The sequence below is a fragment of the Pipistrellus hanaki genome (assembly GCF_964339955.1).
Source record: "Pipistrellus hanaki genome assembly, chromosome: 4".
Classification (NCBI taxonomy): Eukaryota; Metazoa; Chordata; class Mammalia; order Chiroptera; family Vespertilionidae; genus Pipistrellus; species Pipistrellus hanaki.
This window is the reverse complement of record NC_140506.1, coordinates 32,746,946-32,772,134: the sequence shown is the minus strand read 5'-3', so window position 1 is coordinate 32,772,134 and position 25,189 is coordinate 32,746,946. Positions and strand designations below refer to the sequence as shown.

At 39.7% G+C, this 25,189-nt stretch overlaps 1 protein-coding gene across 2 annotated transcripts; it reads right to left on the bottom strand.

The window, feature by feature from the left end:
* Positions 1 to 556: 556 nt before the first annotated feature.
* Positions 557 to 22,430, bottom strand: CDK7 (cyclin dependent kinase 7). 2 transcript variants are annotated; one of them, XM_084880928.1, is made up of 12 exons: positions 22,256 to 22,430; positions 21,713 to 21,772; positions 18,748 to 18,781; positions 17,328 to 17,395; positions 16,569 to 16,637; positions 13,638 to 13,748; positions 12,187 to 12,305; positions 7,743 to 7,842; positions 6,013 to 6,099; positions 3,510 to 3,659; positions 1,072 to 1,219; positions 557 to 746 (listed from the first exon to the last, which is right to left on the bottom strand). In XM_084880928.1, exons 1-12 carry the CDS (start codon positions 22,319 to 22,321, stop codon positions 718 to 720), a joined length of 1,041 nt encoding a protein of 346 aa, XP_084737054.1. In that variant the 5' UTR covers positions 22,322 to 22,430; the 3' UTR covers positions 557 to 717. The 2 variants fall into 2 exon arrangements, with proteins under 2 accessions (XP_084737054.1, XP_084737055.1); XM_084880929.1 differs by lacking the exons at positions 16,569 to 16,637; positions 17,328 to 17,395 and having other exon boundaries at positions 22,256 to 22,429.
* Positions 22,431 to 25,189: the final 2,759 nt, after the last annotated feature.

The window sequence follows — 25,189 nt, the reverse complement described above, 5'->3', positions numbered from 1 at the left end:
CCTGAGGGCTCCTGGACTGTGAGAGGGCGCAGGCTGGGCTGAGGGAACCCCTCATTGTCCGAGTGCATGAATGCTGTGCACTGGGCCTTTAGTATGCTATATGATATGACACAAAGTAGATGTATATATATTAGAATGAATTAAAAAGTTTTGAGTAAAAATTTGCAGGATGAGGTGTACAATCTATCACATAAAAATTTGAGACCCAAAATAATGCTGTGTATTACTACATGTAATTTTATAAAATAGCAGTATAAAATCAAGGAGGACACACTCATCTCCTGAGTCATTTTCCTTTGGGTAGGGTGAAAAAGGAGAAACTGAATAGAATGACATATTAAGGACTTCAATTTTATCTGTAATAATTTTTCTTTTTTTTCCTACTTAGCGTATTAAAGTATTTGCTACATTACTACTATATTGTCCTTATTACTCCAACTTTGTGATGTTATAGGAGCCAGATCATCAAAATAACTAGAAATTATTTTTATTTCCTTAATGCATTTCAGAGAACTGAACTTATTTGTGCACTCTAATCAGAAAAATCAAAATTAAGTTTGTTTTAAAATACATTTAATAAAAATAATTGTTTTACATATTTTACAAGTGTAGAATATTTACAATTCCTTCTATAGCATTTACTTAATATTTACTTTTTTTTTTTGCCTTTTTTACTATTTCCTTCAGTAGTGAAATACTGTCCAGTGTTATCTGTAACTAAAAAATTAGCTTCTTGGGTAATCCTCCTAGGTGAAAAAAAAAGAAAAAGAGGTTGTTCACATTTAAGTTTATGGCAATTTTAAGCAGTCATTGCATTCCCATTACATTTATTTTACTTGCTTTAATTTTTCCAATAACATTTGTTAAACATTAAGCATACAGGGTAACAGTAGGAATTCATGAAGAGAAGGTACACATTGATAGTTCTGGTTACTCAGAGGTTCACTCAAAAGTGTTATCCTTTTAAAGAGCATAATGTAAGTGTTCTCAATGGAATTTCAACAAATGCAGCTAAAAACACCACATTCTATCTGAATTCACTGCATTTCTTATATAAATGAGAGTTCTTACCTTGTTCCAAGTTTTCGGTTCTCTTCCGTTTCGTTGCCAGAGATGGATTAGCCTGCTCCTTTAAGGTTTCCACTGGACAGTTTGGTCTAGGCAGTTGACATCCAGGTGTTGGCCCTGGCCGATTACTGAAATACTTAGTTTTCAATGCCTTTTAAAAGAACAGATAGCAAAGAAAGTAAACTTTTAAACGAGTATCTGGATTGTGTTTAAGGAAATCTAACCTTAAAATTGTTGGGATATTAAAAGTGCTATGTGAAGCCCCCTGCTTCCAAAAAATGAAATTAATGTCAAGTATTTAGACAAGCAAATTATTACCAAAAAAAAAACATCTAGGAGCCCAAGATTGACTGATAATTCTATTACGGTAAGAAAGACTACCTTTTAATTTTCCACAATTACCGTCTATACTAAATATGAAATATCCTTAATAAGATATTATGTAATTCAGCTCTCTATGCATTATGGGCTTTATAGTTCAAAACACAACAGTTTTACTATTAATGAAAACAACTTTCTAGATAATTTGACCTGATCTGAAGTTTCTTATGATGGAGATAATATGCATCTACATATGGGTGAAAAGATAGTTTTATGTATTAATGTAGCATTTACATAAAAAGAGAAGGCTTATAGAAGTAAATGCATTAAAAAGTGATTTGGTAATCTGCAATAAACAAGTGAAAGAAAAGCCCACTTTGTATCCTTGATATATTGTGCATTAACAAGTGTTGTTAGATCGGAAGACTTGACATTTCATTTTAATCAGTCTCTTCCTTTATGAAGCCAAATCATTGCGCTGTTACAGTTTTACATATCCCTGCCCCGATTTTAAGAGTTTGTGATTCTACCCTTTCTGTTTATGTGCTTGTTTTTAGATATATTTTGTTGATTCTTTACAGAGAGGAAGGGAGATGAATGGAGTTAGAAACATTGATGAGAGAGAAACATCCATCAGCTGCTGCTGGCAAACTCCCCAATGGGTATGTGCCGCAACCAAGGTACATGCCCTTGACCAGAATCGAACCTGGGACCCTTGATTCCGCAGGCTGACACTCTATCCACTGAGCCAAACCAGTTAGGGCTATGTGCTTGTTTTTAAACAAGGAAAATGTGTTTTGTTTTTCTCACATCTATAGTTCTTATATTTTTGTGTTGTGTAACATTTCTCTCTTTTTTTATAAGAGCCAATATACTTGAGCTGCGGGATGCTCAGTGCCCACCAGGGGGCAGACACTCAACACAAGAGCTGCCCTCTGGTCGTCAGTGTGCTCCCATATTTTAAAAAAGAAAAATGTATATGTCCCAAATAATACTTGGTCTTTCAAGTTTTTCTTGAGTTTGATTCTTCATTTTTTATGTTTCAAGGTTTATTTGGGTGGTGGCATGTATCGGTGCCTCATTCCTTTTTAAAAAAAAAATAAAAAAATGTTTTTATTGGTTTCAGAGAGGAAGGGAGAGGGAGAAGGAGAGAGAAATATCAATGATGTAGAAATATCAATGATGTGAGAGAATCATCTATTGGTTGTCTCCTGCATGTCCCCTACTGGGATCAAGCCCACAACCCGGGCATGTGTCCTTGACTGGAATCGAACCTGGGACCCTTTAGTTTGCAGGCCGATGCTCTTAGATCCACTGAGTCAAACTAACTAGGGTGAGTTTGATTCTTATTTTATTTAAATAACTGTCAGTTTCAGTGTTTGTTCTTTTTGGACTATTTTCCAATCCCTTATAAGCACAGTTTACTGAACTATACCATTTTCTCCCCATTATCACTTTCTGACTGTAATAATGGCCAGTGTGCATATCTGGACTGTATTTTATGGGAAACAACAAAACGCTTTAGGCATTAGGGTTGGCACATTTCTATTATACATCAAACGTCTCATTGAAATATACCAGTGTCTTGCTCAGCTGGTTGTGGCTCAATGGTTGAACATCAACCTATAAACCAGAACTGACAGTTCAATTCCCAGTCAGGGCTCATGCCTTGGTTGTGGGCTTGATCCCTTGTTAGGGGGCTTCCAGGAGGCAGCCTGTCAGTAATTCTCTCTCATCATTAATGTTTCTATGTTTTTCTTCCTCTCCCTTTTCTCTCTGAAATAAAAACATATTTTAAAAAAGAAAAATACCAGTGTCTTAACACAAACCTTGTTACTTTTTCTTCTCTAGGAAGACTACTTGAAAGCCAATTAATTATGAAATTGATATGTATATGTCCCAAATAAACTGTCCTGTAGTTGTGCATACATAATTTAATACCAATATCTGAATAGAGCTTGTAGCTTGAAGATAAAATGTTATTCCTTAAAACAAAAACACATCTTTCCAGTTTAGTAAACAATGTTAGACAATCTTATGAAATCCTATTTTTATCTTATCAGTGCTACAGTTAAGATGATCCTCATATTTCCCAATACAAGAAAGATATGCTAAAATACCTGTGTGGCTGTAATTCGAGTACACGGATTAAATAAGAATAAGCCTTGTAGGAGAGCTAGCAAGTCGTCTCCTGCTGCACTGAAGATGTGTGGTAATGGGATTCCAGGGAAACTCTTAAATGTCACGAAATCTGGAAGACTACACATGTCCTGTAAAAATATTTTGTAATTCAAACTTAAAGAATTAAAAGGCATATAGATCTCAAATGAAGAAATAAAACTGTCATAGATGATATCATAATCTATGTAGAAAATCCCAAGAAATACATATAAAAACTCCTAGATTAACTGAGTAAAATTGCACAATATAAAATAAATGCACAAAAATCAATTGTAGTTCTATATATTAGCAATGAGATTTTTAAAATGCCATTTAGAATCACTCAGAAAGAACAATGAAAAACTTAGGTAAAAATCTAAAAAGCACGTGTAGAACTATACAGAAAACTACACAACATTGATGAAATAGATCAAAGCTCTAAATAAATGGTGAGATTTATGTTCATGGATTGAAAGATTCATAATCATAAAGATGTTATTCCTCCTCTAATTTATAGATAGGTTTAATGCAATTCTTACAACATTCTGGCAAAATTATTATATAAGACTGTGTCCCAGTGCATGAATTCATGCACATTGAAAGGAAATTAATTAGAAGAAATATTTTAATAGCACTATTTACATTTTCCTAATGAAAAGAAAATAGGATTCTACCAAGTCTCCTATCTACCTATTCAAGGACTTATGTGAGGATCAAATGAGACAGAGGAAAATGCTTTACAAACATTTGGTTAAACTGTAAAATGTTTGCACCTGGCTATAAAGCAAGCAGGTTTCTAGGCTGAAGAAACTCCAAGGATACTAGTCACTAGAGAGAGGAAGCCGGGTGTTGTACGTGACATCATTACCTGGAGCCCACAGTCACCGTTTTCAGGCTGGGCTGGGCTGTGAGTCACATTTTGTGCCATGGGGTCTTGGCAGCGTTGGCTGTGATTTGGTGGGGTGTCATTCTGGGGTGGTGGTGGGGCCTGTGTCCCACTTGGGGAAAGGCGAGTGTTGGTTTATCGGCACCAGGTCTGTGGTGTCGTTTATTTTTAAACTAGAGTCCCAGCACACAAATTGGCCTGGCTGGTGATTGGGGCCATGGGAGGTTGGCAAGCCAGGGGGAGGGCTTGCGGGAGGTTGGAGGTTGGCTGTAGGAGCACAGTGACCACAAAGAGGCAGCTCCTGAGTTGGGTATCTGCCCCCTGATGGTCATTGTGCATCATAGCGACTAGTCAACCAGTTGCTTAGGCTTTTGTATATATAGACTAAAGGCATGGTGCACAAAATTTGTGCACTGGGCAGGGGTTCCCCTTTGGCCTGGCCTATGCACTCTCAGTCTGGGACCCCTCACTCCTTACTGCCCACCTGCTCGCTGCTTCTTAGTGTTGCTGTGGAGGCGGGAGAGGGCCTGGCTTCTGGCTAAACGGTGCTACCTCTGTGGGAGCTCAATGACCACCAGTGGGCAGCTCCTGCATTAAGTGTCTGGCCCCTGATGATCAGTGTGCATCGTAGCGACTGGTAGGACAGATGGATACTTAGTCCTTTATATATATAGATTATTCTAAAATTTATGTAGGAGCCAAAGGAACTAAAATAGATAAAATAAGTATAAAAAAAGAAAAAGTGCCGAAACCGGTTTGGCTCAGTGGTAGAGCGTCGGTCTGCGGACTGAAAGGTCCCAGGTTCGATTCCAGTCAAGGGCATGTACCTTGGTTGCGGGCACATCCCTGGTAGGGGTGTGCAAGAGGCAGCTGGTCAATGTTTCTCTCTCATCGACGTTTCTAGCTCTCTATCCCTCTCTCTTCCTCTCTGTAAAAAATCAATAAAATAAAAAAAATTTAAAAGAAAAAAAGAAAAGAAAAAGTGAGCAGAATCATGCTATCTGATTTCAAGACTTAAAAACTGACCCTGACCCAAGTCTCACATCTCATACAAAAACTACCTCAAAGTAATGAAAGTATTACTTTCAACATAAAAATTAAAAAAACAAAAACAAACAAAAATACACACAAAAAAACTAACTGAAAAAGAATCACATCTATTAATAAATTTTATCAATAAATGATAATAGGGCAGGTCTTATAATTTGAACACATAGCAAACTTTCAATTAGAAAGTTGAGGAAATAATAGCAGAAAATAAACTCATTTGACCTAAATCCAGCTTTGTTAATTTCATTGCAGAAGGTAACAGTCTAATTAAAATTTCCCTTTTTTAGTATTTATTTCCCAGGAGATGGGGCTATAATAAGGAAAATAAAAAGGTCTATAATTTTAATTTATGAATAAACAAGTGAGGATATTTTAATGAACTGTACATATAACATTTAGCAACTTAAATTACTAAATTAATCACCAGTAAAGTAAAAGACAATGAACACATTTCTTTAAGGAATATTTACGTGACAGCACTATATATAATCCTAACCAAATTTCAAAAAAAATGTATGAACGCTTACAGGCCACTGTTCTTCAGTTGGTGTGCCCAATGTTTCAAATATTCTTGTTAATTGATCAAGGTCTGAATCTCCAGGCAAAAATGGAACCTGAAAGAGAGAGGCAAATATTTCAAAGTGGTTTATAATAGTCATTATGCAAATGAAACTATACATTTAATAAGAAAAACAAAATTATAACAAAAATTAAAACGTAGTCTAGGTATACTGGATGTGGCATTAGGTCCTGTCGTTGCTAACACAGTGAACAGGACCATTTTATTCATTCCACAAATCTTTTATTTTTTCCCATGAATGCAGTCCCCCATACCTTAAATTATACCGCTGAGTTCCCACATTTGGGGAAATCACAGGGGTGAAATGGATAAGTCTTGCCCTGCCAAGTTAAGTATCACTCCACAAATAAACAGTTATCACTGGTATAAATATGTCTTTTATTTTTTTTCATTTAACAATAACAGAGGAGGTTCAGAATACAGACCAATTTTCTTCTAAAATGATTTGAATTACATTGATTACTTTGGTAGAATATAGGCTTACTTATTGATCCTCTATTTTCTAGATTAAGTAGCTTTTTAAACCTACTTTTATAAAATTTAAATAAAACTCAAAACTTTAAGAAGAGTTGAAAGCTTATAATAGTGAATCTATTAACTATTCTGCATTCAATATTATATAATTATCAATATTATACAATATAACATAATTATATAGTTAAAATATGTAATTTGTAATTATCTTCTCTCTCTCTCTCTCTCTCTCTCTCTCTCTCTCTCTCTCTATATATATATATATAAAAGGCTAATATAAATATTAGCCTTCAGGAATTCGATCAGGAGACTGGGAGTTCAATCACTTGCTATGATGTGCACAGAACACCAGCGGGCAGCGCAGAATGAAGGCAGGCCTTGGTCATTAGCCAGAAGGCCCTAATCAACCCTGATCAATGGCCACGCCTAGGGACCCAACCCATGCACGAATTTTCATGCATAGGGACTCTAGTATACAATATAACAATATTATGTAATGATTCTATTTTCAATTATTATGTTTGGACTACAGATCTAGAACTGTATGGAAAGCATTTCCATCGATGACATTTTCAAAGAGCAAAGGGACAGCTTAAAATATGAAACACTGCCCAACCAGTGTGGCTCAGTGGTTGAGCACCGACCTATGAACCAGGAGGTCATGGTTCGATCTCCGGTCTGGGAAAATGCCCAGGTTGTGGGCTCCATCCCTAGTATGGTCTCACTCAGAAAAATGGTATAGGATCACCGTGTCTGCTTTGCTTGAAGAGAACTAAAACAATCCTCTCACACAGGTTTAAGGTTTAAGTTAGTAACACAGCTGTAGCTGCTGTGGTTGGTATTACATAGCTCTTAAAGTGTACATTTAAACACCCCAAAGTCCCATGAATACAAAAGTTCATCCTGATACATTTAGTTACTGCAGAGACATTACCATGTTACAATCCAATGAGGTTTTATCATAGTTATATTTCAGAACATAGGGATGATCAATAATAAAACCGTTATTATCGTATCTCACATTAGCATTAATAAAAAGGTTGTATTAGGGATGGGGATTTTGTTTTAATTGGTTTATTGGCTTTTTGTTTTAAGGATGGTGCTACACTCTGGAAATTATCTCTAAGAAGATAATTCCTCCATAAATAATAAAAACAAGTACCTATAACAATATTGAGGTGTGTACAGCATCTCAAGACTTACCCTTAGAAGCAACTCTGCTAATATACAGCCAACAGCCCACATGTCCACACCTACACCATACATTCTAGCACCAAATAGTAACTCAGGGGCCCGATACCATCTAAAAAACAAAAAGAAATATTATCATTTTACAATGAAAGTATTAAAGTATCGGTATTTTTCTTTAAAAAACAAACATTTTATTGATTTTTTTTTACAGAGAGGAAGGGAGAGAGATAGAGAGTTAGAAACATCGATCAGCTGCCTCCTGTACACCCCCCACTGTGGATGTGCCCACAACCAAAGTACATGCCCTTGACCGGAATCGAACCCGGGACCTTTCAGTCCGCAGGCCAACGCTCTATCCACTGAGCCAAACCAGTTTTAGCTAAAGTATTAAGAAAAAACTCAGCAAAACATTATCCTACTGATGAAATTCACTTTTTTCCATGGACTCACCTAGTCATTTGTATTACTCAATCTGCTGTCCCATCTATAACTATCCTTGAGGGGGAGGGGAAGGGAGAAGGGGAAAGGAGAAGGGAAAGGGGAGAGGGAGAAAGAAGTATGAATGAGAGAGAATCACACTAGCCAGGGTTATCTTTGACTCTTTTCAAAGCCAATCTATCAACCTGGGCACTAGATACCATCCTCTCTTGCCTATTTTCAAGGGTATTGCTCTTGTAATTCTCTTCTCTATCTCCTACATCGACTTTTTGCTCTTTACTAAACTATTACCATCAATATACAAACATACTGTTATTTCTTTAGCTTTAAAAGATAAACTAAAAACCAAAGAAACAGCCCGGCCAGTGTGGATCAGTGGTTGAACGTCGACCCGTGAATCATGGTTTGATTCCTGGCCAGGGTACGTGCCCGAGTTTCTGGTTTGCTTCCCAGTGTGGAGTGTGCAGGAGGCAGCCGATCAATGATTCTCTCTCATCACTCTTTCCCTCTCCCTTCCTCTCTCTGAAATTAATAAAAATTAAAAAAAAGAAAGAAAAAGAAATAAACAACACAAACTTCTTTAGACCCAATTTCCTCTAGTAGCTACTTCTTCATTCTCTGGTAGTCTGAAGAGTTGTCTGCTCTTATTGTCTGCAATTCCTCTTTTCTTACTCTCTTAAATTCTTTTCAATTAGGCTTTTATCCTATTACTCCACTAAGATGGCTCTTGTCAAGGTTAACAATGATATCCACATCATTAACCTGTCTCAATTCTCAGTCCTCATTTTACCTCACCCATTAGTATCATTTGAGTTGCATGAAAATATGAGAAATAGCCGAGACCGGCTTGGCTCTATGGATAGAGCATCGGCTTGGGGACTGAAGGGACCCAGGTTCGATTCCGGTCGGGGGCATATACCTTGGTTGCAGGCATATCCCCAGTGGGGGGTGTGCAAGAGGCAGCTGATCGATGACTCTCTCATCGATGTTTCTAGCTTTCTATCTCTCTCCCTTCCTCTCTGTACAAAATCAATAAAATATATTAAAAAAAAAAAAAAAGAGAAATAAAATGAAAAACACTGTGTACAGTACTCTTATGTGAGTCCCTATTTGCCCAAGTTCCTGAACGATAGTCTTAATCTTTAGAGCAGCTACATTAATAACTATTTATATCCATTTACATCTTTCTCAGGCATTAGGTGACTGACAATGAGATATGGAAGGTGACAAAGTAATTTAAAGGAACAGATAAAAGAAAATAAAGATCTTCTCAGATTGTTAAAAAAATCTTGGGTAAAGCCCAGGCTGGTTTGCTCAGTGGATAGAGCATCGGCCTGCGGACTGAAAGGTCCCAGGTTCGATTCTGGTCAAGGGCATTTACCTTGGTTGTGGGCACATCCCCAGTGGGGGGTGTGCAGAAGGCGGCTAATCGATGTTTCTCTCTCATCGATGTTTCTAACTCTCTATCCCTCTCTCTTCCTCTCTGTAAAAAATCAATAAAATAAAAAAATAAAAAATCTTGGGTATGGCTAGTGTGGTTCAGTGGTTGAGCATCAACCTATGAAATAGAAGGTCATGGTTTGATTCCCAGTTAGGGCAAATCCCCTGGATAGGGTTAGATCCCCAAAAGGGGGCATGTAGGAGGTAGCCAATCAATGATTCTCTCTCTCTCATTGATGCTTCTATCTCTCACTACTCCTCCCTCTCTGAAATGAATAAAAATATGTTTTTTAAAAAGTCTTGGAAATTAACAAATGCCACCCTGACGAAAATTATAAAATCTACTATCTCCATCTATTTAATGTGATTTTTAATTATTTACAAAAAGTAAAAACAGCCCTACCCAGTTTGGCTCAGTGGATAGAGCGTCGGCCTGCAGACTGAAGGGTCCCAGGTTCGATTCTGGTCAAGGGCATGTACTTTGGTTATGGGCACATCCCCAGTAGGAGGTGTGCAGGAGGCAGCTGATCAATGTTTTTCTCTCTCATTGATGTTTCTAGCTTTGTATCCCTCTCCCTCCCTCTCTGTAAAAAATCAATAAAATATTAAAAAAAAGAAAAAAAAAGTAAAAACATAAAATACAAGTATAATAACATGAAAAATCCAAATATCAATGCACTGTTCGTTTAGAGAATTTTCACTCACACTGAATGATATAAAATATGGAATCAGGACTAACCAATAAAGTAAATATATGTCCTCTCTAAATCAGCTGATTATGTAAAACTAGAAGCCCGATGCATGAAGATTCGTGCTAGCATGGGCTTTCCTTTCCCTGGATGCTGGCACTGCCTTTCCACTCCAGCCCAGCCCCTTTCTGCTCAGGCCCAGAGCCACCTCTTTCAGCTTTGGGAGCTGCCTCTTTTGGCTCCAGCCCCGCCTTCCCACGCTATCCAGAGGCCCTGACAGACTGGGGTGGGGCATAACATCTGCGTTGTCACCTGGCCTGCCCAATCACTCAGTGCCTGTGTATGCAAATTAACCGACATATTTGTTGGGTTAATTTGCATGTCACTCCTGATTGGCTGATGGCATGGCGGAGGTATGGTCAATTTACAAGTTTGTCTATTATTAGGTAAGATAGCCACTAAACTTCAAAAACTATGTAACGGAAATGTAAAAGTATAAATTAGTTTCAAAAGTTACTAGCCCATCCTGGCAGGTATCTCAGTGGTTAGAGTATTGGGTTTGATTTTGTCAAGAGCCCGTACCTGGGTTGTGGATTTGTTCACCTCCCTACCCCCAGTGGAGTGCGTGCAGGAGGCAACCAGTCTATGTGTCTCACTCTGATGTTTGTTTCTATCTCTACCACTCCTCTCTTCCTTCCCTCTCTGAAAAGCCATGTAAAAAATTATCCTCTTGTGAGGATTAACAAAACAAAACAAAAAAGTTACTAGCCCTAGTCAGGTAGCTCAGTTGGTTAGAGTTTTGTCCCCATATACCTGTGGTTCTCAACCTTTCTAATGCCTTGGCCCTTTAATATAGTTCAGGGGTCTTCAAACTACGGCCCGAGGGCCACATGCGGCCCGCAGAGGAGTCTGATCCGGCCCGCCAGGTTTTTTGGGCAGTGAGCGCAGCCGAGGTGTTACAGTAGGAATTAGTAGTTCATATAGTCCGGCCCTCCAGCTCTCTGAGGGACCGTGATCTGGCCCCCACTTTAAAAAATTTGAGGACCCCTGATATAGTTCCTCATGTTGTGGTGACCTCCAACCATAAAATTATTTTCGTTGCTACTTCATAATTGTAATTTTGAACTCTTAATGAATCGTAATATAAATATCTGTGTTTTCTGATGGTCCTAGGGGGTCCGGTTAGCAGTTCTCAACCTGTAGGTCGCGAAAATAATTTTATGGTTGGGGGTCACCAAACATGAGGAACTGTATTAAAGGGTTGAGGCATTATTCCGAGACCAGTTTGGCTCAGTGGTAGCGCATCGGTCTGCGGACTGAAAGGTCCCGGGTTCGATTCCGGTCAAGGGCATGTACCTGGGTTGTGGGCACATCCCCAATGGGGGGTGTGCAAGAGGCAGTTGATCGATGATTCTCTCTCATCGATGTTTCTAACTGTCTATTCCTCTCTCTTCCTCTCTGTAAAAAAATCAATAAAATATATTTTTTTAAAAAAGGGTCGAGGCATTAGAAAGGTTGAGAACCACTGCCATACACCAAGGTTGCAAGTTCCAGTCAGGACACATATGAAGCAACCAATGAATGGATAACTAAGTGGAACAACAAATCAATGTTTCTCTACCTCCCCCACAACCTTCCTAAAAATCAATGTTAAAAAACAATTATATATATTGAAAAACTACTAGATAAATGTTTGAGGATCGACTTAATTCAAGTCTTGTTTGTATGAAAAACTGTATTTTTTTTTTACTGTGGTAAGATATACATAACATAAAAACAGCTGTATTTTCATCAAAACACCAACGATGATGCCAAAAGGAGCCAAATGATGCTCACTTGTGATTAATATCCTGCACAATATAAATTTCAGTTATTTCAGGGATTCTTACCTGGTTACAACCTGATGTGTATAAGCTCTATTGGGGCTCCCAAATGATTTGGCCAGGCCAAAATCTGCCAGCTTTAGAACTCCATTTTCATCTAGCAACAAGTTGTTTGGTTTCAGATCCTATGTTATGGAAGTTTTAAACAAACATGTAAGCAGGATGGGGGAGACTACCATAACAAGGCATTTAGTTGGTTCAACTTTAAACTTAGCAAAAACAGAGTAACACCTGAAATTGAACAACAATCAGTATTTTTTCATTGACCAGGGATCAAGGTACCTAATTTCACTGAACTTAAGTTTTCCTACTTTATAGGGTTGCTGTGAGGATTATATTTAATATTTTCTGTAAAGAGCCTAGTGTAATAACTGGCTAATAGTAAGCACTCAATAAATGGCTACTGCCATTAATTCAATAATAGTAATATATATTAATTTTAGTAAATAAAAACATTATACATTTAGAAAGGATGAGGAACAGTCTCAAAATCTATATTAAAAATATATTAGCAATAACCTAAAAGGGATTCTAAATTTAAGATATGAGAGTTACCAACTATAAACTATATATTCTTAACTATTCACCTAAATAGAGTACCTAACAACATTTACCTACCTAAATTATCAGTCTTGTTCTTTTGGAACAATGACCTGACCATTTCAGAAATTTTATTTTATTACTTCATAGAACTTTACAGTACTAAAATTATCTTCCTAAAGGTATTTTAGCATTGTATAATTAATCCAGATTCTCACTGTATTCCCTCCCTGTCCCCTGACACACACACACACACACTCTCACTAACAATGGTATAGCACAAAAAACACTGGACTTAAGGCCAAAAAATCTAGGTTCTAATACTGTCAGTTATCAGCTACTGACCTTGAAAAAAATAATATAACCATGGTCAGGTCACTCAGGATTTTAATTTTTTTTAATTCTTAATTTTTGAAAAAATATTAAGGACTCTTCCATTTCTAAATTTCACATAGTAATTTACAGTCCTCACAGCACCACCTGGTGGAACAATGGAGGGAACACACTAAGAAAGAAGGATAAAATAGTCCAGCTACATCTTTAACAATCTACATGTTTATTTTTTTTATAACAATTTATTTATATATTTATTATATATATTTTATTGATTTTTTTTTTTTTTTTTTTTTTTTTTAACAGAGAGGAAGGGAGATAGATAGAGAGCCAGAAACGTTGATGAGAGAGAAACATCAACCAGCCGCCTCCTGCACACCCCCCACCGGGGATGTACCCGCAACCAACGTACATGCCCTTGACTGGAATCAAACCCGGGACCTTTCAGCCCGTAGACCGATGCTCTACCATTGAGCCAAACTGGTTTTGGCAACAATCTATATGTTTAGATCATTTATGTAATAAACTAGTTAAATAAAACTTAACAACATAAAGAAGTTATCACACTTGGTTAAAAACCTTACCCTATGTAGAATCCAATGTTGATGTAAATATTCTAACCCTTGAAGTGTCATCAACATGTAGGCTTTGATGTGGGATGGTGTTAGGACAAGACTACTATCTTTTATTATAACCTGTAAAACAGGTAAAAAAGATATAGGTAACTTTATTTTCACAAATAAATGCCATCATATAAAATCATTTACAGACATAAAAGGAGAATCTCAAGAAAGGCTGCAAAACTCTCCTGAGGAAAGATGGTCAGAATGTTCAGTCCTATGGTTAGGAGAAGTATCTTTGCTTTGGGAAGAAAGCAGTGGTTTGTCTCCTATTGCTTGTTTTTTCACTTGCCCCAGGGTGTATGTAAAACTATATATGTTTCAAAGTTTATATGTAACAATAAACTTTGTTAATCTGGTCATAGCATTTAGAATTCTTTTGGGAAGCCACCTGTTCCCACCTCAATCTACAAGGTTAAAAATGGACTGACCGCCATCTGTGGCCTCTAGAAGTAGGCTCATGACCTAAGCATAGTTAATTACCACTGTTGTCCAGGAGACTGTTCAGGCATAAACATGTGGTTCAAGTTAGGCCAATCAACCAGACCAAGTACTTGCGCTAGAATTAAAAAAAACAAAGAGGGAATGGGGGGTGGCGGGGGAGAGATAAACCGGGAATTTATATACATAGCTCATAGATACAGATCATAGTGTGAAGGACTGGAGAGGTGGTACAGGCTGGAGGGGTCAATGGGGGGAACAATAATCAAAGAGGACATCTGTTAATACTTCCAATAATAAAGATGAGCCTGGAAGTATCTGAGCCACTATATTGAGAAATTATGCCCATATATGAAGACAACAGAGAAGAAAAGAGTGAATTAAAGTACAAGACTGACTTCTGATAATAACTGTGCCCAAAACCAGTTTATTCCTAGACTTATCAGTTACATAAGCTAAATATGCCCATTTTCTTAAAAAAAAAAAAAAAAAAAAAATCAAATTTAGGTTAAATGTACCCTTTCTAGAGCACAGTTCCATGAGTTTTAATGAACACACCCAGTTGTATAACCACCAGCACAATCAAGATTACAGTTCTATAATCCCCCAAAAGTCCCTCAGGCCCCTCTGTACTCAATCCTTCATTGTACTTCCAACCCCAGCAACCACTGATCTGATTTCTGTTTCTTTAGTTTTGCTTTTCTCAGAATATCAAGATAAATGGAATAATATAACATACTAGAGGCCCAGTGCACAAAATCTGTGCATGGGTAGGGTCCCTAGACCTGGCCAGCGATCAGGGCCAATAAGGGACTTCTGGCTGCTGGCCGAGGTCTTCCTTTGTTCCACACTGCCCCCTGGAGGTCAGTGCATGTCATAGTGAGCAATCGAACTTCCAGTTTCCCAGTCGAACTCCCATGGGGACAATTTACATATTAGCCTTTTATATATATATATAGCCATTTAAAAATATATATTATATATATTTTATTGATATTTTTCAGAGAGGAAGGGAGATAAGAGTTAGAAACATCAATGAGAGAGAGTCATCAGCTGCCTCTTGCATGCCTCTTACTGGGGATGTGCCTGCAACCAAGGTACATGCCCTTGATGGGAATCGAACCTGGGACCTTTCAGTCTGCAGGCTGATGCTCTACCCACTGAGCCAAACCGGTTTTGGCTAGATAGCCTTTTGAATCTGGCCTCTTTCATCTACACTAATTAAAAAGAAAGATGCAAATTGATTGTACCTTCATGGCGCCCATCAGCCAATCAGGAGTGACTATGCAAATTAACCCAACAAAGATGGAGGGTTAATCTGCATACACAGGCGCTGAACAACCGGGGGTGGTGTGCCCCAGCCACTCTGGGTCAGCATGGGAAGGTGGGAAGGTGGCTCAGGCCAGGGCGAAGGTGGTGCCGGCAGCCTGGGGGAGGAAGGCCCATTCCTGCACGAATCTTTGTGCGTCGGGCTTGTGCGTCGGGCCTCTAGTTTAGTATAAAGTATTTGAGATCTGTCTAAACTGGTGTATAAGTTAGCATTTCCTTTTATTCCCAAATAGTATTCCATTGTATGGCTGTGCCATAGTTTATATATTCACTGAATGAAAGATATTTGGGTTGTTTCCACTAAGGGCAATTATGAAAAGCTAAACATCTGTGTACCAGTTGGTTTCTTTGTTTCTCTTGGGTAAATACCTAGCAGCAGTATTGCTTAAACGTATTGTTTTATTGTATAAGAAAATGAAAAACTATATTTCAAAGTAGCTACACCATTCTGCATTCTCACCAGCACGAGAATTCCAATTGCTCCATACCCTTGGATTGTCAGTTTTTGAGATTAAATTAATAATAATGAAAAGCATACAACTTTATTTTTCTCAAAAAGAAACTTGATTGATATTTTACAATAATATGAAAAAAAAAGCTCTGAATTTTCAAAAGCCTAATATTAATTTCTCTAAAAATAATGTCAAGCAGAAACTGGTTTGGCTCAGTGGATAGAGCATCAGCCTGTGGACTGAAGGGTCCCAGGTTCGATTCCGGTCAAGGGCATGTACCTTGGTTGTGGGCACATCCTCAGTAGGGGGTGTGCAGGAGGCAGCTGATCGATGTTTCTCTTTCATCGATGTTTCTAGCTCTCTATCCTCTCCCTTCCTCTCTGTATGAAATCAATACAATATATTTAAAAAAAAAAAACATTAAAAAAAATAAATAAAAATAATGTCAATAAGGATAGGGTAAATTGGTAGGCCAATGCTAATGAAATCCAATCTCTGTATTTAATACTGGGAATATGGCTAAATGGATCAGAAGATCCAAGATTTGAGAGTAAATCCAGATTTCAAAGTTAAGCATTCTTTTGATTACCAGTATCTTCATAAGTGGAATAAACATTTAGGTTCTCTTTTGATAAACAAAGAAAAGAAATTTCTTTAGGAATCTTAACCTTACCTCTAGATCAGTTTCCATAAAATCAAAGACAAGGCTAATATTAGATTTATGTCCAAAAGCATCAAGGAGCTGCAAAGCAAAATTTCAAAAAAATAAAAATGTGATTCTCTATGAAATACTTGACAGTATTACACCAACTAAGTAATTTTTTAAAAATTGAAAGAAGCATTTGGACAGTCAATAATTCCCTGTAAAGTTTAAGTAATTTTAATAAATTTGACATTTATTTTGTTTTTGTTTGCTAGGAATTTGTACTTTGAGGCACAAAAATATTTATTTTTTAAAAAGTCACTAAATACTTAACCTCTCCCCCAAAATTTTGGAAGTTATAATAAATGAATTGATAAAAACCTCACTCAGTCTCTATTTCAGAAAAATTCCTACCTAAAAAAATTCTATAAACCACAGTAGCATTCATCATTTACTAAATGAGCACATTCTCTATGCCAGGCACTGTTCCAGGTACTTTACATGTATTTAAGTAGCTGGTCACCACAACCCTCTAAGGTTGTGCTCAGGGTCTTACACATACTAGAGCTCTCTAGGCTTCAAAATGATTTCTGACAAAATTAGCCTGTATGCCAATATTTAATTTACTTCATCCGTTGCATCGTTTTAAAAGATAGGGCCTACAGGAACAATTAGGATAGGAAATACTAGCCTGATAAACTATTAAGCTTTTCTGCAAGGCTTGCTTACCACAATTCATTTTGCTGGGCTTTCAGTCAACATACGAGAAACAACTTAGATCATACTTACACCAATTATATTTGGATGACTTAGCTCCTGTAATAATTTTATTTCTCTTAAGGCTGTTCTATTTATACCTATATAAAAGCACAAAACAAAAAGTGAAAAATAATTCTCAAATCTTTATATAGCTTTTTTTTTTTTTTTAAGTTTTAAATGACTTTTAGAGAGGGGAAGGGAGAGAAAAGAGACACATCAATGTGAGAGCAGAACACTGACTGGCTGCCTCCTACATGCCCCCTACCAGGGATCAAGCCTGTAACCTGGGCGTGTGCCCTGACCAAGAATCAAATCAGCAACCTTTTGGTGCACAGGATGATGCTCAACCAACTGAGCTACACTGGCTGGGGCTTATATTGCTTTATTTATTTTTAAATATGTGTTTTTATTGATGTTTAGATAGAGAGGAAGGGGGAGAAATAGAAACATCGATGAGAGAGACACACTGAATGGCTGCATGCTGCACAGCCCCTATTGGGGATCGAGCCAGCAATTCAGGCATGCACCCTGACTAGTAATCAAACTTGGGACCTCTTGCTCAATCCACTGAGCAATACAAACTGGGCTATATTGCTTTATTTTTAAAATAGCTTACATATGCCAAAACCGGTTTGGTTCAGTGATTAGTGTCAGCCTGCGGACTGAAAGGTCCCAGGTTTGATTCCAGTCAAGGGCATGTACCTTGGTTGGGGGAACAACCTCAGGAGGGGGTGTGCAGGAGGTAGCTGATTGATGTTTCTAACTCTCTCTCTCTCTCTCCCTTCCTTTCTGTAAAAAATCAATTAAAAAATATTTAAAAATAATAAAATAGCTTACGGTACATAGACCATGATAAATGGTGAAAAAAATACTAATTTTATCTATGGCATATCAGTGCTAGAATAACAATACACGTAAGTGTGAAGCATATAGACGCTAAGTCATAGCTTCGTTTCTCTTGCCCTATAAATATTAGCAGCAGATTCTTTATGCTAATAGCAAACTAGTGATAAGACAGTATTTTTCCCAATGCAAAGGCTAGAACTCAAATTAGCATTCTAGAAAACAAGGTTTTGGAAGGAGGTGAAGAGTTCCATAGTGAGCTTTGTGTACTTCCATGAAGGTATAGTCTGAATTTTCAAAGTAATTAGAAGCTCAGAAAAATGAAGAAACAATGGCTTGTAACAACACCTAAAACAGTAATGAAGACAACTAGATAAGCCACTAATAACTTTGCTGTCTTCCATTTTCTGAAGTGACTTAAATGTGCTTCTCTACACCCAAATGGTAGAAGTCACAAATTTCCTGCCTCTATCCTGAGTGTACCTTTATTCTCTTGGGACCCTGCAATGACTACCCAGACCATTGTTAACTCTAATGAATACTTTGCTCATTCTTCAGTAGGAATAAAAACCTTTCCTATTCTGTCAAATTAAATGAAATAACTTACCATCTTTAGCTTCTGATCTATGTCCAAGTTTGATCTGGTAGAGGGGAAAAAGAAAACATTAATAATATGTTAAGTTAGACTTAATGAATCTTTGTGTGGGTAATACACACACATACATACTTTAAAAACTTAGCTATATTGCCAAAACCGGTTTGGCTCAGTGGTAGAGCGTCGGTCTGCGGACTGAAAGGTCCTGGGTTCGATTCCGGTCAAGGGCATGTACCTGGGTTGCGGGCACATCCCCAGTGGGGGGTGTACAAGAGGCAGCTGATTGATGATTCTCTCTCATCGATGTTTCTAACTCTCTATTCCTCTCTCTTCCTCTCTGTAAAAAAATCAATAAAATATATTTTAAAAAAACAACAACAAAAAACTTAGCTATAGCAAAATGACCTAAGGCACATTTAACAACTCATATGTATTTAGTATTAGTAAGCAAGAAGGAAGTGGGTAATCATTAATCAGAAAGGCAAAAATAATACAATAAGAAAGAATCAACTATTCCTTGCCCTTTAAGTTTTTGAAGTACATATTCAAAGTCACTCAAGCCCTGGCCGGTGTGGCTAAGTTGGTTGAAGCTTTGTCTTATGCACTGAAAGATCATTGGTTCGATTTGCAGTCAGGGCACATGCCTTGGAGGCAGCCAATTGAAGTTTCTCTCTCACATTGATATTTCTCCCTCTCTCTCTCTCCCTCAAATCAATAAGAACTTTCTTTCTTTCTTTCTTTCTTTCTTTCTTTCTTTCTTTCTTTCTTTCTTTCTTAATCTCCCCCCCCCCTCTCTCTCTCTCTCTCTCTCTCTCTCTCTCTCTCTCTCTTTCTTTCTTTCTTTCTAAAAAAAGAACTGCAGTGAAGAAAGACAATTTTATTATGAATGGCACCACCCAAGAGGGAGAGTAGCTAATACTCAAAAGCTCCATGATGGCCTTAGGTCACAGATTATATAGGGCAAAATGATAAGACCCCGTGGGTTAGGAGTTAAGGGTGGTGTTGGGAGCTGATTGGTCGGAGGGGAGGCAAGGGTTAATGAATAATTTCTTCAGGTCTTGAGGAGAGCTCTGAGGTCTGCTCTGGCATTCCTCTAGTTTCATGGAAAGGTAGCCAGGGGGTTGTTCCACCTTAGGCCTCAGCTGAAACTATTTAGGTCAAGATACTATCTTCAGCTTACAGTAACAGAAACACATACCTTGTAACCCTTAATCAAGGTATGACCATCTGGCTGCTTCAGAGGGTTAATGACTAGTAAGGAAAGGGCTAAGCTTATAGGGCACTCTATAAAGAAACTGAGAAGAATGCTGGCACTACATATTAGGACCCTTGGTTTCACTGAGTCACCTTAGTCTATCACAGAGAAATAGGATGGATTTTACCCTAATTTATGTTAACAGCAAGCAAACAAAAAACCCCACTTGGACTTTCAGACAACGATAGAACTCAATATGCCAATAGTTTGAGGAGATTGTATCAGTCGGTTAAGGGAATACGTTTTTAATGAGTGTTTACAAATGTACTAGCCATACTGTCTAAGTGTGATTTGAGTGGAAGTAAACAGACAATAAACTCATAGATAAAAGCATTTCAGGTTTTGACAAATGCTATGAAGATATCAGAGAAATATGGTAAAGAACACCAGGGAGGAGGGAGGCATGCCTGTTTTAGCTACAGTGTCCAGCAAACGTCTCTGGGTGAAGAGGCATTTGAGTGTGATCTAAAGGATAAGGAATCTGCCAGGCCACGTTTTAGAAGAAAAATGTATTAGCCAGAAGGCAGAGCAAATGCAACAATCCTGGGGCTGGAATGAATTTCATGTGTTCAAGGAGTAGAAAGGTCAATGTGGCTAGAGTATCGAAAAACAGAATTGAAAACATAACTTTAGGAAGGGTCGGGAGAGTTAAAGGGTCTTACAAAGGAGCAGCTGGTGCTAGATTGTAGAACAAAAGCTGGAAAACAATATGAGAGAAGTCAGAAAAGGTAAGGTGGAGGTCACTTGCCACATCAGCAGGTCTTGGGCAGTGAGAAAAACAGCCTCTCCTTGAAAGGGTTACTGATTTCAGTAGCATAGGAAAGAGCAATCAGCCTGGCAGCAGGACACCTGGACTTGAAGCCTAGCTTTAGCCATTACTACCCACATCATCTTGACAAGCCAGCTAATCTCTCTCAGCTTCAAGAACCTCAGGTGTAAAATAAAGGCACTTAATTTAAGTATTTTACAAGACTATTTTGAGGGTTAAATGAAAAATGTTGGTGAAAAGTGCCTGGCATATAGAAAGTAAGCTAAATGTAACCTAAATTTCTTGAGTGAATGCAAATAAAAAGATACTAAAATCAGTTTTAAAAACACACGCACATCAATGTTGTTGATGTCGGCGAAAGCCTTTTATGGTAAATCTGTCCACAGAAAATAGATATGATGCATAGAGTGGATGCAGGTAAGGCAGAAATAGTGATCCAGGAAATTAATGACATGAAATGGTTTGTTTTGAGGACCTAACAGACTGGCAGTTATTACCCCCTTTGCTAACTTCTGAGTTTATTTATAAAGCCAGCATACGGCTCTCTTTTCATTTCAATGTCAGTTAATGGCACAAAAATCTAGTTCAGCTCAATCTGTTGATTGGGCTTCCTCTGGTGCAGGGCAAGGTCACCAGTGGGATCCTGTTCAGGGGACAGGACCGGTTATGGGCTCCATCCCCGGGAGGGGGCCTGCAGGAGGCAGCCCATCCAAGTTTCTCCCATTGATGCTTCTCTCCCTCTCCCTTCTTCTTTCTAAAAATCAATAAAAACCAGTTCCACCCGAGTTCTATATCTCGGAACACAAGACACTAACAAATTCTGCTTCCTTTGAAAATAACCTAAGGCACTCCTCATTAGCAGAGCAAGGCCTGGACTGGCGAAATGGGCCAGCCACCAACTCACACATCCCTACATCGTCCAAGGGACTCCAAGACAACAAAGTGCAACTCACCTTTTTAATGGCGACAATTTGGTTGGTGTTCTTGTCTCTGGCCTTGTAAACCGTGGCAAACTAGAGAGAGAAACAAAAACAACCTAAGCTTTGCGGGAGGGCGGTTTGATTGTGTTTGCCTTTTGACTTTAGATTTTGGGAAGCCAAGAATCAAGGGTTCTAGGAGGGGACTCCCGTTGGCTGGAAGCGTGGTGGGGCGGCCCACGGCCCGATCCTGCCTGGGAGTAGTGAACAACCAAGTAAAACATATTATGGTTTTAAAAATGCTCTGTGAGGGAGGGGTGGGTTGTTGGAATGGGGGGTTGAGGACAAATAGGTGATACCTTAATCAATAAAGAAATTTTAAAAAATAAATAAAAATGCTATGTGCCCGGAAAGGAGAGGGCCCTCGGGGGGGGGGGGGGGAGGGGACAGCGGGGCAGCGGCGTCCGGGAAGCCTGGGCCAGCAGCCCCGCCAGCCCCGGAGGGCGCGAGGAAACCGGGGGAGAGCGGAGGCGACTCGGCGCCCTGCCCGCGGGACGCCCCGAGCCCCGGGAGCCGCACCTGCCCCTCCCCGAGGAAGTCCAGCTTCTCATAGCGCTTCGCTCGCGACTTCACGTCCACAGCCATCCGTCACGCGAAGCCCGAGCACAGCCGCAAAGAGCGAGCTCCCGGGACAGAGGGAATTTAAAGCGACTTTAAAGCCTCCAACAGCCACTTCCGCTCGCCAGGCTCCGACGCTTTATTAGCTCCGCCCCACTTCCGGGGTGGGCGTGGCCCTGCCGAGTCAGTGCCGAGCCCCGAGGAAGCTGAGCACAGCAGGGCCTGTGGGTGCCGCCGGAAGCCGGATGGTGTAGGGTGGTGGTGCCCACGTGGGTCACCTGGTTATGGTTTTAACTCAGAGTATGGTCTTAACTGCCGCGAAGGGTCAGCGTTCTGCTGCGGTTCCGAGTTCGGAATGTCCCAGGTGTGTATGCGGGCGGCAGGCTCGGCCTTCTCCCCGTCTCCCTTTCTGGTTCTAGGTCTGGCTGTTCTGTCCCTGCGGTTACTATGGACGCCTGGCCCCGCGGTCCCAGGTTACTACTTAAGACGCCTGCCCTCTTCTTCCTCCTTCTCCTTCTCCTTCTCCTTCTCCTTCTCCTTCTCCTTCTCCTTCTCCTTCTCCTTCTCCTTCTCCTTCTCCTTCTCCTTCTCCTTCTCCTTCTCCTTCTCCTTCTCCTTCTCCTTCTCTTTCTTCTTCTTCTTCTTCTTCTTCTTCTTCTTCTTCTTCTTCTTCTTAATATTTTATTGATTTTTTTACAGAGAGGAAGGGAGGGGATAGAAACATCGATGAGAGAGAAATAACAATCAGCTGCCTCGTGCACACCCCTTACTGGGGAAGTGCCCTGCAACCAAGGTACATGCCCTTGACCGGAATCAAACCTGGAACCCTTGAGTCCACAGGCCGACGCTCTATCCACTGAGCCAAACCGGTTAGGACGCCTGCCCACTTCTTACGGGCTGGCTGGTCAAGAGGCATTCTTATTAGTCCAGTGCTTTCTATGAAGAGGCGCAGCCAGGGTAACAAAATACCAGCCAACGGAAGAATTTTGTGCTGTGGACCAGACTTACGGTCATCCGTTTTCTACTCTGTGAAGTGGAAAGAATAGACTACATCACAGGTGGTTGTGAGGATTAAATGTGACAGGCAGAAAAGTTAGTCATAGTAAATGCTCAATTAAGTATCAGCTATGAGCAGTGCCCGATGACCACGCTCCACACCAGTGACGCTCTCCCCTAAACCCTAGTCTATTATGAGGAAAACATCAGAGAATCCAAAAGACATCCTTCAAAACGGGGGACCAGCATTGTGCAACCAGACACGGCCCAGGGTGGCCCAGAGAGGGGGAGGCTGAAAAGCTTGGAAAAGGCAGAGAAGAGAATGAAACCTGGGTCTCGGTGGGATGCTGCTTGCTGAGAGATAGCACCCAAGCCCACAAGCCGAGTCTTTATTTTGTAGCAGAAGCCAGGAGGCAAAGGAAGGGCTTGGTCAAGATGTTTACAGGATTCTCCAGGGTTTCCATCCTACTCCATTACATGCACCTGATCAAACTTGGTTCACCTGCAGCCTATTTATTATCACGCAGGCACTTGGGACCACGTGTTCAGACCATAGGTTCAAGCTTACAAGTGCAGCGGTTGGATAGAATTGTGCTGGGAGGCTCTGCCTTCCTAGCTGGGACATGCACATGGCCAACAGGGGACTGGTCCTCTCATGAGTCCCAGTTTGGAACCTGCCCACATGCTGTAGCCCCTCTCCACCCAGCACCCCCAAAGCTCGGCAAGGTCATTCAAAACAAAGATGGCTGGGAGACAATGCACAGAGGGGGCTGAAAGCAGTGCGGGGTTCTGGGTAGATCCTCCAACAGAAAAAGGCTATTAGTGAAAGACTAGGGAGACACAAGTCTATAGTCCAGTACAAGCAGGGCAGCAGCGTTCAGCTATTAGCTGTGTCCGGGCCGGGTTTGTGGAAGCTGTGAACAACAGGAGAGACTACCTATACAGACCTGTTCGCAAGAACCCTGTACTCACTATGCAAGTGTGGGGTAAATCTAGAATTATTCCAAAATAAAAATTAAAAAAAAAAAATTTCTTTTTTAAAAAAAAAGTAACAGCTCTGGCCACTTATGTTCAGTGGTAAGAGTATCAGCCCAAGGACTGGTGTTTGGGTCCCACCCCTCAACAATCATTGGGTGAGTTTGGGAGTTGGACCCGCCCATCACCTCCCATTGGGTGAGGTTAGGAGTGGAACCGGCCCCTCAACAACCATTGGGTGAGGTTCAAAATGGGTCACATCTCTCCACAACCATTGGGTGAGGTTGGAAGTTGGTTTTGCCCCTCAACAACCATTGGTTGTGGTTGGGTGTGGATCCTGCCTCTCAACAACCATTGGGTGAGGGTGGAAATGGGTCCCACCCTTGAATCCAATTGGTTGAGGTTGGAAGTGGGTCCCACCCCTCAACAATGGTTGGGTGAGGTGAGCTTGAGGAATTATACATATCCATTCATTTATGCAGTGAATATTTATTGAATATGCCAGGCTCTATTGTAGACCAGGAAATGAGCCTGAAAAAAAAGACAAAGATGCTTGCCTTCAAATGGGAGTAGTTAACAACCAAGTAAAATTTGATTTTAATAATGCTATGATACGTAGTTATAAGTGCTATAGAAATAACACTTATAACTATGGAAATTATAAAGCATGGAAAAAGAGACTAGGGTTTTCAGTTTTAAATAGGGTGGGACAAGACAAACATCAGTTTTGAGCAGACAAATGATATCTATGTTTCTAAAGGTCCACTCTGGCTGTTGTGAGAGACCAAACTTGGGGTCAGGGAGGTTGCAAGGAAAAGCAAGGCCAGGTAAGGAATTCCTGTGGTAATCCAGATGCCTGTATTAGATGGTACCAGATGACTTGTAGCCAGAAGGATTTGCTGACAAACTCATTGTTTTGGGTGA

What these genes read in the sequence shown, in the direction of transcription:
- CDK7 (XM_084880928.1), bottom strand. Translation starts at nt 22,321, where the DNA reads ATGGCTGTGGACGTGAAGTCGCGAGCGAAGCGCTATGAGAAGCTGGAC. An exon ending in GTCATCCAAATATAATTGGT is followed by an intron (nt 16,638 to 17,327) that starts GTAAGTATGATC and finishes TTTGCTTTGCAG; the next exon opens with CTCCTTGATGCTTTTGGACA. An exon ending in AACATTGGATTCTACATAGG is followed by an intron (nt 12,306 to 13,637) that starts GTAAGGTTTTTA and finishes TCCATAACATAG; the next exon opens with GATCTGAAACCAAACAACTT.